General features: G+C 39.5%; 1 protein-coding gene across 3 annotated transcripts in view; it reads right to left on the reverse strand.

Moving 5' to 3' along the window:
• Positions 1-15,686, reverse strand: part of AP1S3 (adaptor related protein complex 1 subunit sigma 3) — a 61,176-nt gene that overhangs the window by 16,600 nt on the left and 28,890 nt on the right. For all 3 annotated transcript variants that reach the window (XM_019753690.3, XM_088793836.1, XM_088793837.1), the window contains exon 2: positions 480-658. In XM_019753690.3, coding sequence (XP_019609249.1) covers positions 480-658 — 179 coding nt within the window. The remainder of the gene's footprint in view (positions 1-479; positions 659-15,686) is intronic.

Here is a 15,686-nt window from a genome sequence, read left to right on the forward strand (position 1 = left end):
GAGAGCTGTTGTTCACAATCTTAGCTGTAGAGGGTGCAGCTCACTGGCCCATGTGGGAATCAAACCGGTGACCTTGGCATTAGGAGCACGGCGCTCCAACCACCTGAGCCACGGGGCTGGCAAAAAGTGTTTTGTTTACTTAACAAATGAGTAAGCTCCATGAGAGTGGGAATGTTCTGTGTCTTACTACTGTATCCATGGCCATTAGAACAGTGCTGGGAATACAGTAGGTGTTCATAAGCTCTTTCTCGGATGTGTGAGTGCGTTAGCAACGTGTACTTAAGTACCTAGAATCCATCCTGACACATGAAAGGTCTTTCAATACGTGGGAGTTCTTTCCTAGTTAGTCCACAGATACTTGGGCTCCAGTCTTCAAAGATTTCAGTAAATGATGACATTGGTGTTGCAATCTAAAATGTTCAGGATTAAACAAACCAAAGCAGTAATGAGAAATTCAGATCCCATAAAGTTACTCACACCTTTTATAAACAAGTTTTAGCTCCTTCCACTCAATGAAACTGCTTGTCCTGTGACCACGAGACAGAACAATCTGAACGATTTCCCGGGTGATCTTTTTCCTTTCCTTGTCAGGGAGAGTGGTGTACCATTTCTGCAGCCGTAATTTCCCTTGTCGACTGAAGAGCAAGATGAAATGTATCTAGAACAAATGAAGGAGAGAAAGAAAACCAGAACTTGGTCAACGAAATCACTCTGTGTAGACACTAAAATCCAGTGGCAGGGTATACAACTGATTAGACTTTTGAACAGATGAAAAAGTACTTACCAGCCTGAAAACTGTCTCATCTCTGAAATTACATTTAACCCATCAGAGAACAAAGCGATGTGTAAACCATGGACATGGTTTATTTATAGTATAGGCGAAAGACACGTTCTTTTTCTTCCCATTCCTTTTATGAGTCACCAACTCAGCACAGGGAGAAACATATATCATGGAAATATAAAACTCTTTTAAGAAAACATTAAATTCTTCCTTCTCAAGCCCAAAAGCAAAAGAAAAAATGTTAAAAACAGTGGATGAGTTGACTTTAAAAATTACATCCCAGTTCTACATCACAACTATAGAAACATAAGGAGAGTAGAGAAATAAAGGAGAAAAGTAAGAGAAGGTCATCAGAATGAAGAAAGAGGGGAAAGTGAGAAAGCGAGAAGGGGACCATAGTCTGTCTTTTTTAAAATAAAAATTGTACATCTTTAAGGTATAGAACATCGTGATTTGATGTACATAGTAAAATGATTACTACAATCAAGCTAATTACCATATCATCAACTCACATAGTTACCATTTTTTTAATGTGATGACAGCACCTGGAATAGACTGTCTCAGCAAATTTCCAGTATTCAGTACAATATTAACGACGGTGTCCATGCTGTACATTAGATCTCTGGACTTACTCATCTTATAACTTCAGTTTTGTACCCACTGGCCAACATCTCCCCATTCCTACCACCTCCCCACTCCCAGTAACCACCTTTCTACTCTCTCCTTCTATGAGTTTGGCTTTTTTAGATTCTACACATCAGTGAGATCATGCCGTATTTGTCTTTCTGTGCCTGGCTTATTTCATTTAGTATGTTTTCCAGGTTCATCTGTGATATCACAAACGACAGGATTTCCTTCTTTTCATGGCTGAATAATATTCCTGTGTGTGTGTGTGTGTGTGTGTGTGTGTGTGTGTGTGTGTAACATTTTCTTTATCCATTCATGTGTCAATAAATACTTAGATTGATTCCTTATCTTGTCTGTTGTGAATAATACTGCGATAAACTTAAGAGTGCAGATATCGCTTCAAGATACTGATTTCATTTCCTTTGGAAATATACCCAGAAGTGGGATTGCTGGATCATATGGTAGTGCTATTTTTAATTATTTGAGAAACCTCCATAATGTTTTCCATAATGGTTGTACAATGTACATTTCCACCAACAGTGGAAATAAGAGTTTCCGTTTCTCCGCATCCTCACCAACGCTTATCTTTTGTCTGTTTCATAATTGTCATTCTAACAGGTATGAGGTGATATCCTATGGAGGTTTTAATTTGCGTTTCCCTAATAAGTACGGATGTTGATCGTCTTTTCATATACCTGTTGGCCATCTGCCTGTCTTTGGAAAAATGTCTGTTCAGGCCCTTTGCCCATTTTTTAATCAGGTTATTTGTTTTCTTGCTACTGAGTTGTTTGAGTTCCTTATGAATTTTGGCTATTAACCCCTGTTTTAACAGATGTATGGGTTGCAAATATTTCCATCCATTCTACAGGCTCCTTCTTCACTTTGCTGATTGTTTGCTTCCTTTGCTGTGCAGAAGTTTTTAGTTTGATGCAATCCCATTTGTATATTTTTGCTTTTGTTGCCTGTGCTTTTGCAGTCATGCCCAAAATATTATTGCCCAGACCAATGTCAAGAAGCATTTTTTCCTATATTTTCTTCTAATCATTTTCCAGTTTCAGGTCTTACATTTAAGTCTTGAATCCATTTTGAGTTGATTTTTGTATATGGAGTAAGATAAGGGTCCAATTTCATCCTGCGTGTGGATATCCAGTTTCCCCAACACCACTCATTGAAGAAATTATCCTTTTCACATTGGGTGTTTTTGGCACCTTTGTCAGAGGTCAAACTAAGTCTTAAATGTAAACCCTCTACTTCACTTTATAGGCTATTTGGCTGGCAGCTTTAGAATCAACCATCTCAAGTTACAATTGTCTTTGACACCACAATAGATTTTTAACAATTTAGATAGTGTTTTGGCCACATGAGGACGCAATCTGATGTATTTTTAATTAAGCTTCAAAATGTGTCTTTAAAATAAAATGTTCATGTTTCAATGAATTTTTAAAACTTTAAGTGAGCAGAAGACATCATAATATGTAGAAATTTACTTTGGTAACTTGGAGATATGATAGATCTGCTTTGCAGAAATTGTGAAATGGCCTGATCTTTATTTTATGAGAGATTAAGTCATCTCAATCCACAGCATCAGAAGATCACATTTAGAATAATAATTTATTTTGTTGAATGTTTGTTTAGTTTTGCTTTTTAAAAAAATAAAATTCATTATTGAGGTTAATGGTGTCATGGAAGGTATAATATATACTGGGAACCAAAACAATACATTTTTAAAACATTTACAAATACAATATTCAGCTCCTTTTATTGAAGAGGTTTGACTCTGAATGTCACGAAGTAAGTCATGCAAACTCAATAGGTGGTGCTATTTGGTGGCCAAAGAAAAAAACCAGGCTCTCTCCTCAGAGCTTCCACTACCTCCAACCTATAGAATTTGAGGTCTTCTTAATAAGCTACCTTCTGTCTTAGAAAGGAAACATCTGTTATAACAAGAACTTGAGGACCACGGCATGGCAAATGAAGAGAAAGCAAGTTAAAAAGCCCCATTTACCTGTTAACTTTAAGAAAAAATCACCCTCCATCTGGAATTTTAAGTATTAGCCTAGAACACAGCATTTTCTTAAATACTCATTTCACTTTTAGGGCAGGTTAGATAATTCACTAACAGGACACAATTACTGTTTTCTAAGAATCACATTGAGAAAGGTATGTTTGCTTTCAAGAAAAGACAGTCATAAAAGTGACTTTCTAAAAGTACAAAATTGAATGGTGATACAATAATAAAACCTCGGGGTCTTGAGAACAAGGCTCACTCTTGGATCACCAATGAATAAGACTATTCAATCCATTGTCTAGTGAATGATCGGATTTTTACTAGAGAAGTAAATCCACACATCTTCTTAGTGTTCATTTTGCATTTCCTATCAGAAAAAGTTCTTCCCATTTAACCTAAATCTCTTCTGTTATAATTTAAACCAGAGTATACAAAAAGACAATCTTCATCCACAGAGTATTTTATCTACAGAGTATATAAGAAGATAATAGATCACTATCCTTGGAATAATAAATAACTTCACATATTGTAAGACAGCTTTTAAATCTAGCCTGAATCTCTCCCTTCCTGAAGAAACAACCCTGGTTTCACATCTTCTCTTTATTGATTAATGATGTCAAAATCATCATTGTTGAGATTCTTCCAGTTTTCTCCATAGGCTATATGTCACTTTTAATTTGGGGCATTCAATGTCAAAGTTCCAGTGAGAGGCTATAACTATTGCTGAATTTAAATGTAGAATACTTTCTAGTGTTTTTTTTACGTTGCAACCTTCTCTCAAGGTCTTTTAAAACACATATCAACAATGTAGAACAATAAACAAAGAGCAATTTTTCCACTCTAACAAGAAATTCAAAGAGAAAGGATGTTTAAGAACATAAATACACATGTCCATAAATCCCGTATGAAATATTAAAATGCATTCCAAATTCAAAAGAAGCAACAAATAGGTTCAAGTTTACCCAATATCTGCACTGCATAAGACAGTGTTGAAAGATTTAGGCCTCTCAAGTTCTGCTCTGGTGCCTTGTATCTGTTACATTTCAAGATTTAATGATGTAGCTTGCGATTCAGCAAAATGAATTACAGTGATTCACGAGAGTTCATCACCTCCAGCAACGAATTTTATCCAATTTGTCAATTTAGTTATTCAAGGCATATTTGACTAATATGTTTCAAGTGAATCAAACACCATTTTTGATTAGCATTAGGTTGAGAGTTGGAAGAAGGGCAATTGGGAGGGTTTTTTAATTCAATAATTACGAAGAGCCAACTTAAATTCAAGTTGACGTCATAAACAAACTTCATCTGACTTCAGAAAACCACCACCAGATATTTCCTTTCAATAATGTTGCTGAGAAGAAAGCGGTAATAGAGATTCCAACTGCTAATAACGGGAAACGCCAACTCCAGAAGTAACCCTAAAATCCAATAAAGTGTGTTGAGCAGGGTTGACTGCTTACATTTGGCCCACATGCATTGGCATCAGGTGGGCACCCCGCTTGACACCAATATCACCAGTATCTCCCATCCCTGTCCCAGGAGGAACCACTTCTGTCAGTCCTTTTAAGGGATCTGGTTCCGCCCTGGATGATCCCACAAATCCAAACTTGTAAGGTTAATCCAAGAACTCTTCATCCGTAGAGTATCCTCTAGAACAATCATTGACCTAACTGGGTACAGCCCCAAATTCTCATTTTGACTCAGAACACAAACTACTCTGGGTGTTTTCTTCATCATATATCTCTGAAGCATATCTAGGAAGGTGCCATCGGGCTTTGAAGGAAGCACAAAGCATACCAGTATGGACCTATTTAGTCTGCTGCTCTGAACCAGTATGAGCATCTTCCTTCCAGTTGAAGATAAACAGTGACGGCTTCCAAGAGCAGCTTTGGTTCTTACTGTTTGCAAATATCTCTGCTCCTGACCCAAACCCATGCAGTGGATCCATACCAGCTTCCAAGAAGAGCGGTATCCAGGAAAACTTTCCTGTCCCCAATACTGTTATTCCATGAACACCGCCTTTTCAGAACTAGCTAGTAATTTGGGATCTGAGCCACAAATACACAGAATATATCCCTTTCCTCCAATTCCATCAACCTGACCGGCCCTTCCTCTGGTGGCCCAGATCCCATGGTGCGTCACTTAAACAACACTGTTGCCAGGGTCCTCACTTCCTTTGCCTCTTGTCCAACGTCTGCAGCTACTCCACAAATTCCCAACCCCGATTAGCCCATCTCCTCACATCTTTGCTTCTATAGTGAGGCGTCAGGCACTCCTGAGAAAAATCACAGAGGACTTTGCAGATTGGTACGGCCATAAATGTCGATGTCCAGCTCAGCTGAATGGCCAGTGTTACTTGGAAACTTTCCAAGTAGCTCTTCATATAAAGGGTTGCTAAGCAACTCCCCCTTTTATTTCCTGCACAGGTTATTCCATGTTACCACTCTGTTCCTCATATTCCCTATTTTCATCCTTACTCTCTGACTCTGAGAAGAAGAGAAAAACCAAGAGGATACAAATCATTCTGTAGGATCTCCTCAGCCCCTCCCACACCTGGACACCCATATGTACAAACCTCGTCACACCCTCCCTCAACCAACTTATTTTCTTCCTATGTCAGGAAACAACCTCATTTTCTGCTCTGGCTTTTAACTATCACCTAGCTCTTTGGGAACACAGATTCATCATTCTGACACTGCCAATCTCTGCCCTTCTCTTCTGAGACTCTTACATGTAGATGCTGAATAACTAAATCTCTCTCATCTTTGAAAACAATGGCCCTTTCTGGAATTTCAACCTTCCTGAAAAGTGAATCAGTGCTCAGTGTCAAGAGTCCAAATGTGCTCATACCTGTAGGTCCAGTGAGTCTCCTTTTAAAATCTTCCTTAAAGATTTGCCTTCAAATGCAGATACATATTTAGGCATTAGATGTATACTGCAGGTTTTTGTAGTAACACATACAGAAAATAAATAAAACTGCAAACTACCCTAGCTTGCCAATAATAGAGAAATTTTTAAGTGGCATTTGTTAAATGATTTCAAAAAGTGAGAATGCCTATGGTATAATGTTGAGTTTAAAAAAAACACAACAGAATATAAAATAGTACATGGAATATTATACCAACAATGTAAAACTATACTTTCATGGAAAGTACGTGAAGGAAATACAGTGAATTGTTAATTGTGTTTATTTTAGAATAGTAGAATTATAAATGTTATTTTCTTCTTCATACTTGCCTGGATTTTCTAAAATTCATATGTGTGATTCTTTAATCAGAAAACAATGCTTAATGAAAAGAATATTAGTGAGTTTAATAAAAATCAGTCAACATTGCATCTGAGGGCCAAATACTAAGTAAATGTCAAAGTGCTTTCAGTAAATAAATCCATACCTCAAGGAGACTGTACATTACACAGCAGGGCCTGTGTAACCAGACAAACTGCATTCACAGCCTGTTTCCTGGCCACACGACCATGTAGGTATAAGGACAAAGAGGGCAGGTGAGGAATTACAAAAATGATCACTGTTGCCGAGTTAAGACGAGGGACCCCCTAGTAATTATTTTTCTCTAATTTTAAAATAATGTAATTTAACGCTGGCAATGAAATGCAGTAAGTGAGGGAGTAAGGAAATGTGAACCTATAGTTTGGTCTTTATTCACATTCACCAGAGCATTGTTTTGACCACGGCAGGCTGCAATCCAGTGGGTGGTATAACACATTTTGTGGATCACAACCAGCATATTTTTAATGATATGGAACAAAACAAGTCAGAGCAATCACATATACGAACAGTGTGTGTTTCAAGAAAACTTGTGTTCCAATCACACATACTTATACTGGGTAGTGGTGTAAAATGCATTTCTTGCTATGGGTTGTGGCCACAAGGGGGTCGGGGGGGAAGAAGGCAGAGAAGGAGGAGACAAAGACAAGACACACACTGACCTTAGTGAAGAAGTCACCTACAATGAGGTAAAAAAAAAACACCGGGGAAATGTTCTAACAGGAGGCTAGTCGGTAAGGAAATGTTAACAGAAAAACAGCTTTTTATTTAGTGTTAATATTTACACTCAGAAGGCTGAGTACCAGGAAGAAGACATTTTCCCCCCCTAGTGTGGGAAGCAACTATCTGGAGTGGATCTCTGGGTTTGGCAAACCACTGCCGTGTAGTCAGAAGGCCGACCTTCAGGAAGGGCAGGGAAAATACATGTTTGAATCAGTATAAAGAGTCAGCAGTGAGTATCTTTCCACTTAAATGGGCTTTTAATTATTTTCCTTATTTTGCTTTTTTCCTACCTTCTAGGGTTTTTCTTTACAATGCACATGTAATCATTTCATAGTAAATAAAAAGTATTTTTACCTATTAAAAAAAGAAAAGCGCAGTGTAAGACTAAGTACCTAAGTCTGCTTATGAAAAATAGAAAGATGCCTCCTTTGCAGCAGGAATGAAGGCAGACTTCCTTTTCTTAGTGCTGACAAATTCAATAAGCACGAGAAATGGAGGGAAATGCCTCCAGTCAGTCATGGGCGTCGGTGTGAAAACCCTCTCCCCGGCAGTCAATACCCTTCCCTAGTTTCCAGATCAATCTGAGACAATCTCAGCAGAAATAATCACATTAGCAGCTAAATTAATTGCATTTCAGAGAGACCTCAAAGGACAGATCATTTATGCATTCAACCCCTATTTACTGAGTGCCTACTACAGGCACTATAAAACCTGCAAAGATAAAACTTGGTTCTTTACCTAGAAACATCAAGGTAAACATACTGAACTAACCACAGGCTTTCATCTCCTCTACCTCCCAAAAACATCACTAAAATGACACTAGTAGGATTTTTAAAAAATAGTCGTTGGGGGTTAATACAAGAGAATGGCAGCAGAGACAATAGCAGCCAAGAGATTCCAACAAATCTTTAGAATATGGAAGGAGACAGCAGAGTGAGAACTGACAGCAAATTAAGGGAGTTGTAACAAAAGGTGGAGTTCAAAGAGAAACCAGCTGATTCTCCGCAGACGACGCCTGAGAGCAACACTTAGTGGTACCATGGAAGACAGGAGATAAGGGAGAGCTCTGAAAACAGGGGGGATGGCTGAAGGTCTACCTGGAATTAGCATTGACTATAAGTGAGACCACACACGCGCATGCACATACCCCACGGTAAGTGACCAAGTCTTCACTGAAAGATACATGTAGTGGAGGCCACAAAGCTCGAGCACCTCTTGGCATAGCTTCCTCCCCCCCCACCCCCCACCCCCGGCGTCACTAATGGATAGCAAGCAGGCAAGGCTTTACCCAACCTGAGAAGTTCAAATCTGTACAATGCCACACTACTTACATACATATTTAAGGCTTACATTACCTCTCGGGGGACTTACACAAACAATCTATGCCCTTATGAAGAAATACTGATAGAGACTTGCAACCCTTTTGGATCTTAAACCTAATTCAGAGCCTGCAAAACCATGTATCTTCACTAAGAGAGAAACGTGTTCGTGCACCTCCACCACCAGCTTTCCTTCAGGAGACTGAATGACTGAAAGGAGACAAGAATCGGCAGAGAAAAGACCTCTGGATAATGATGCTGAAGGCTTCCAGGCAGCCTGACTGTGCCCTCAGAACTGGCTGTCTTCATCTCGGTACCTTACTTCTAAACATGAGCGGAGCCCAAGGAACACCAGACACTTGACAATAGTCTCTAATATGAACGAAAGACATGGAAAAGAACAAATAGGGAAAAAGTAAACTACTGGGTACAGGAAGACAGTATGGAGCTGAACAAACTGTCATACACACACACACACACGAATATGTTCAGAGGTAAAAGAAGACGGAGCTCCTATATCAATGAAACAAAAACAGGGTTCTATGAAAGGGTGGGGGACAACAAAAAGCTCTTGAGAATTAAAAAGTATAACCAAAAGAAATCAATAACCAATCTCCAAGAAATTGGAACAAAACAGAAAAATAGATGGAAAATTAGGGAAAACGATAAAACGATTAGGGGTCAATACAAAAGGTGTAATATCCAAAAGGACAGGACAGAGATAAGGGTGAGGAAGAAAATCTCAAAGAAATAATTCAAAACATGTCCTAGGCCTAGCGAGATCAGACTTCAGATTAGAAAGGCTCTTCAAGTGCCCAGGACAAGAAATTGTAAAAGTACATCATGACACTTCAGCACAGTCAAGATAAAGAGAGTGGTCTGAGAGATTCCAGGAGGACAAAACGTTTCTGTGCAATGGATCAGAAATCGAAACAGCACAGGACTCCTCACCTGCAGTCCTCGGTGTGGAGGGCTAGAAGTTTACATCCCGCCAAATTATCAGTCAGGTGAAGAGCTGAAGCAACTTCAGACATTTTCACTCATGCAAAGACCAAAAATACAAAGAAAAAAATAAAGAAGGAATTTGCATCCAGTTTATCCTTTTTAGGAAACCACTAGAAGATGTCACCAAAATAAGGGCACAAATGCAAGAAAGAGTGAGACATGTTATTTAGGGCACAGGGAATCCAAAGCAAAATGATGGTGAAAGGAAAGGCCAGAATGACAGCCGTGAACCAGACCGAGAAAGCAACCATTCCAGAATGCAAGTGGTGGGGGCTGGAGAAGGGGAAGCGAGGAATCGAATTTATATTAATAGATCATTTCATTTCTTTGGATAGTTGGAACAAATAGTGATTGCCATCTGAAAGACCTGTTAGTGCAGTGAGTAAAAAACTGTGATAAACAGAAAACTAGGTAAGTGGAAAAAGTGATGAACTCCAGAAAAAGAAAATAAATGATTCAAAAAAGAAATCATAATCAGAGTTCTTAAAGCTATTTTAGGAGAAAGAGAGGTGTGTGTGTTGTGGTAGGAAGAGGGGGCAGGTGAACAGAAGTAGAAGCTCAAATACCATAACAGGAAGTTGGGAGATAATGTAAAGTATGATGAGTGAAAAACTACAAGCATGCACTAATTATTTAGTAATATGAGGTAAATACCAAAAGGAAAGGCTGTAATTGCTACAATGGAATACTATTCGGCTTTGAGAAAAGATGAAATAGTACCATTTGCGACAACATGGATGGATCTTGAGATTATTATGCTAAGTGAAAAGTCAGGCAGAAGTAGAGAACCGTATGATTTCACTGATACGTGGTATATAAAACAGAAAACAACAAAGGAACAAGATAAACAAATGAAGAAACAAAAACTCATAGACACAGACAATAGTTTAGTAGTTACCAGAGGGTAAGGGGCGAGAGAGGTGATAGAAGAGGGTAAAGGGGATCAAATATATGGTGATGGAAGGAGAACTGAGTCTGAGTGGTGAACACACAATGTGATATATAGATGATGTATTACAGAATTGTACACCTGAAATGAAACCTATCTAACTTTACTAAACGTTGTCACCACAATAAACTTTAATTAAAAAAAAGAAACAACATTCAGATTATAAAGAAGGAAGGAAGGGAAAGAAAGAGAGAGAGAGAGAAAGAAAGAAAGACTGTAATTACTGAAAGTAATTGCTTCTGGGAGAACAATTTGGGAAAGGAGAAGGGTTTTTGTTCTTCATTACAAATTATTTAACTCCATTTGATTTTTTAAAACTATGCACATATATTACTTGGGTTAAAAGGTAAAAAGGAATTTTTAAAAGAATAAATAAAAGGTGGTGGAGTACCTATATTTGATAATAACATTAAAAACATTCTGGGTGTTATTATACCCTCTCCCTCCTCACATTAAACTCAAAAGTTTAGAGGAAAAATCCTGACATACATTAATTGTTCTATCTGTTATAAAATCTATCATTTGATTTTATCTGATGCAGTTTTAGTTTCTGACCTGTACCAGTTCATGGAATACGAGTACTATTAATTTACTAGCTTCCAGGTGTAGTAATGTATTAACATATGTCCTGATTTTACTTCGAGGCATACAACATTTGATGTAAATTCTAATGTTCTTAATACAATTTTTAAGGAGAGGGGATTGATCGAAGTTTTTTCTGATTCTGTGCCCATCCTTCCTGTTTTTATACATAGCTATATATTCCTCCTCAGCCTTCACCTGTGGAAAAAGAAATCTCACCTTCTAAGCTTCTTTTCTTACCATGGGTTTCTTAATTTAATTATCGTTTTCCATGTTTGTTCCTGAATCATGTTTGTTCCTGAAACATGTTCCATTGTTTTCTCACAATAGAGTCAGTTAAATATTGGTGGAACTGTTGAAATTTGAGAAATGGCAACTAGCCCTGTATTAATATTCTGAGTAGAGACTCAGGTCTTCTGTGGGGGTAAAAGAACACTCTGGTTGTCTTGAGATGACCTTCTTTAAAAAGCCCAGGGTTTTAAGCATTTGAGATCTTGCTCTCCAGCGTATGTCATCAGTTTGGCTCAAATAAACTATTTTTTAAAAGTCCCTAAAAAAAAAAAAAAAAAAAAAAAAAAAGCCCAGGGTTTCATTGAGCATCATAAGCTTAAAACTGGGATTACCTTTCTCCAAATACCATAAAGTCAACCCGCATTTGTTATATTTGCCAGATCTTCTGGCAGCTTATCCTGACTTAACCATTTTCTGGCCAGAAGAGCTTAACAGCATCCACCAACCGAGAGATCCAGCGGCTCTTTTCTCTCCGCTAGATCAATTACAAAAATGTTACACACGACTTGCTCTGGGCACTTATTCCTCCAGGACCCCACAGTTCATATTTGCATGTAGGGATAAACCCTTTCACAGTTCCTGGTTTCCTTCTTCTAAGCCGGCTCTGAAAGCCACAGGACGTCCCTCCAGCTCAGCTGCCTCTCAAGCATCTGCCTTGGGTCTGAGCCCATATTAGAGGGACTCTCAGAAAGTGGAAAAAAGAGACATCACTGCTTCTTCACCAGCCTCGTGTATTCGCCTTCTCAAAGGCTCCCAGGATGTACAGGTCTTTCTTCCACAAGCCAAGCTGCCTTCTCTAGAAAGGTCATTGGCTTAAGCCCTCCGTGACCTACCTTTTATAGACTACCAGCAGGCCCGGGGTGGAAACAAGATTTGCCAGGCGACAGTTTCCCAGAGGTCATTCATACATGTTCTTAGCATGAAGGTTCCTTAACAATCTGCCAGTCCTCTAGTTTAGTGACCCTCTCAAGCAAACTTGTTCCATGCCAGAAATTAACAGCTCTTTCAAATGTATTACTTGCCATCCAGCCAAAATGGTATATTTCAACCGCGGCTTCAGACTGGGTCCAGGGCATGCTGCTGCATTCACCACTAGGCCACCCAAATTTGATTCAGGGCACACCAGGCATTTATCACTAGGCCAAGCCCATGCTTGGCAGGGGGGAGGGCAGTAGAGCAGCTTGGTGGTTAAGTGGAAAGGTTTGGCTAACAGGTAGCTTGAGAGCTTGCATTTGAATCCTGGCTCTGTCATGTTTGAGCTAAGCCGACTTGGAAAACTTACGTGATTTTTCTGGTTCTCCATCTCCTCATCTATAAAATAGTAATGACATCAGTAACGCTGGGGGATGAATGCACATGTTAACCCTTGGTGAGGTGTCCCGCACAGAGTGAGCTCGCCATCGCCACTAAATCATCCAGGAGACTGCCCCACCCATGTCTACTCCCATTTTTCTTCACTGGGACACGCAAAATACTCTCTGCTTCTCCTTGTGAATCACACCATTCCTACTCCATCACTTCTCAGCAGTGGACTCCGTGTTCTGAGGGAAAGAGTCTCTGACAGACGTTTCACGGGTTCCCAGACAGGCATTTTGTTAATTCTTTGGAGAATAAACCATCCGATGTCCAGCTGACTTGCTACCTTGTCTCCTTAACCTCCTGGTCCCATCAATCACCTGTTCCAATGCTTAAATGAGTTTACCCCCGACAGCCCAAACTTACAGGTAAGTCAAATGAGTAACTTAAATAAGTTCCGGTCTTTCTTTTGTCTGCTAATCAATGGCCTTCTGATCATGTATTTGTTAATTCTCCCCAAGTTGCCTGTGAGGTGTTTTCTTTAGGGTTCCCCATGTTTTCACTCGTGAGTGTATGGTTCTAGTTTCTTTTTCTATAATTGAGTAATGGCAGTTACTCTTTTCATTTTCAGTTTTCCCTTCCCTCTTGACACTTGGCTTGAACTGCCTCACTCTTCCGTGGTGATCATTCTCACTCTTTCCCCACCAGATTCGACTCACGGAGGCCGCAGTGGGGCTCAGTGGGATACAGGGCAGGTGTGGCACTGAACCAGCTGTCAACTCCCCTCTCTGGGCCTCGTGCCTTCTATGAAATGGGAGAGCAGGTCACATATCAAATATCTTTCATGGGCTGGGCAAAGGCAGGTAACATTTTAAATGAGGGTAAAGGTTCAGTGTAATATAATAGGGGGTGAAAGAGAGAGTCAAACTGTAAATCACAAGTTCCAACTAAAGGGACAGCCACAACTCAGCCACAGTATGGTGTAGCCAAGAAAAAAAATGTCAGCCAGGATTGCCAGGTCTTCGGGGTTTTTTTGTGCTTTGTTTTTTGTTTTTGTAAAGAAGCCTGAAATCTGGATGATTATGTGAAATATTGGGATTATTTTAATGTTGGCAATTAATTAATAACAACAACAACAACAACACAACCCCATTCAAGCTAAACACAACGCATTGTGAGTGCTGGCAGTCTGCAAGCGGCATTTGGGCTTCAGGCCTCACTGGAGACTGCAGAGTTAGATAACAGCTAAAGTCCCTATTTCAGTAATGTCATTCTAAGCTTTATTGCACTTAATTGATTTCCCTGTGTGTGTGTGTGTGTGTGTGTGTGTGTGAGTGTGTGTGTGTGTGTGTGTGTGTGTGTGGCTTCTGAATTGACCTGTTTGAGGAAGTGGCCCTCAAACAGCTTAATATTGAGATCAGAATCACCTAGTAACTCTTCTTCAACAAATTTTATAGGTTTCTTTTCCTCAAGATTTTCAGCTCAGGTTTCTGTTTCCACAACAAAGGAGGAGCAGATTTATATGGAGACATAAAATCTACACAATCTCAGAATCTCCCTTCTGGCTTGTTGTACGTCAACCTTTTTCCTGAAATAAAATGTTGAAAAACAGCCACATCAGCCAATGTACTTCAGTGCTTTTCCCAATCCTTGCACACCATCTGGTGGCAGAACTTTCTACTTGTGACCAGTGAAATGCTCGGTGAAGAAGGAAAATCAAGTGAACTGGGTAAGGAGGGAAGAGTTAGGAGGAGTAGAAGAAGAGAGACAGTAAGAAAAAAATAAAAGAAATGAGATGGATACAAAAGTCATCAGTGATGCACAAATTAAAAAGCTAACTGCTAAGAATTAGCTAGTGGTCATTTACGTGAAACTTTAAAGAGCCTGCTGTAAGGAAAATTCCTCATAAAGTTATCTGTTATCTATCCTCCTATATGCACCATATGTTTATGAGAAGGATGGGTAGATGGGTAGTTATACTGAAAGGGCAGTTGTGAGCTGAACTGCATCCCCTAACAATTCATATGTTGAAGTCCTATCCAACGCCCCTCACAGTATGTCAAAATGTGACCACCGTCACTCCAGATGTACTTAGTTAAGAGGAGCTCAAACTAGAGTAGGGTGGGCCCCTAACCAATATGACAGGCATCATTATAAAAAGGGAAAATTTGGACACGAAGATGCACACAGAGAGAACACCATGCAAAGAAGAAGGCAAAGATTGGGTGATACAGCAGAGGGAAGCAATGCCAAAGATGGCCAGCAAACCGCCGGAAACTCAGAGGGGAGCACAGAGCAGATGCACTCTCGGAGTCCACAGAAGGAGCCAGCTCTGCTGAAACCTTGGTTTTGGACTTCTAGCCTCCAAAACTGTGAAACTATAAATTTCTGTTGTTTAAGCCACTCATTTGATGGCACTTCATTACAATAGCCCTAAAGCACAGCTTAATTTGTCTGTCTTTGAATTTCATATCTTTGTTTTTAACCTCAGAAACCATCATCGTTGTTTTCTATGTCATTACAATTCAAAATCATAAAACCAAATCATCTACATTCCAGAGATTAAAGTTAGCAGATTACATTCAACCTAGCCAATATTTACTCAGTGTCTACCACGGTGAGGTATTTAAAGTAAAACAATCACTCATTCCTGGACTCACAAAATGCTAACAGTAGATAGGACAGCAGAGCTGATTTGGTGCAAACTTCCTCCTCTTAAGATGAGGACATGCAGACCCCAGGAACTGGTGGCTGGACCCTATGTCACGTACTTAGCCAGCAACAGACTTAAAATGATCTCCTCCTAGCTCAAAGCTCAT

The sequence above is a fragment of the Rhinolophus sinicus genome, chromosome 17 (genome assembly GCF_057876585.1).
Source record: "Rhinolophus sinicus isolate RSI-liver-muscle chromosome 17, RSI-T2T, whole genome shotgun sequence".
NCBI classification, from domain to species: Eukaryota; Metazoa; Chordata; class Mammalia; order Chiroptera; family Rhinolophidae; genus Rhinolophus; species Rhinolophus sinicus.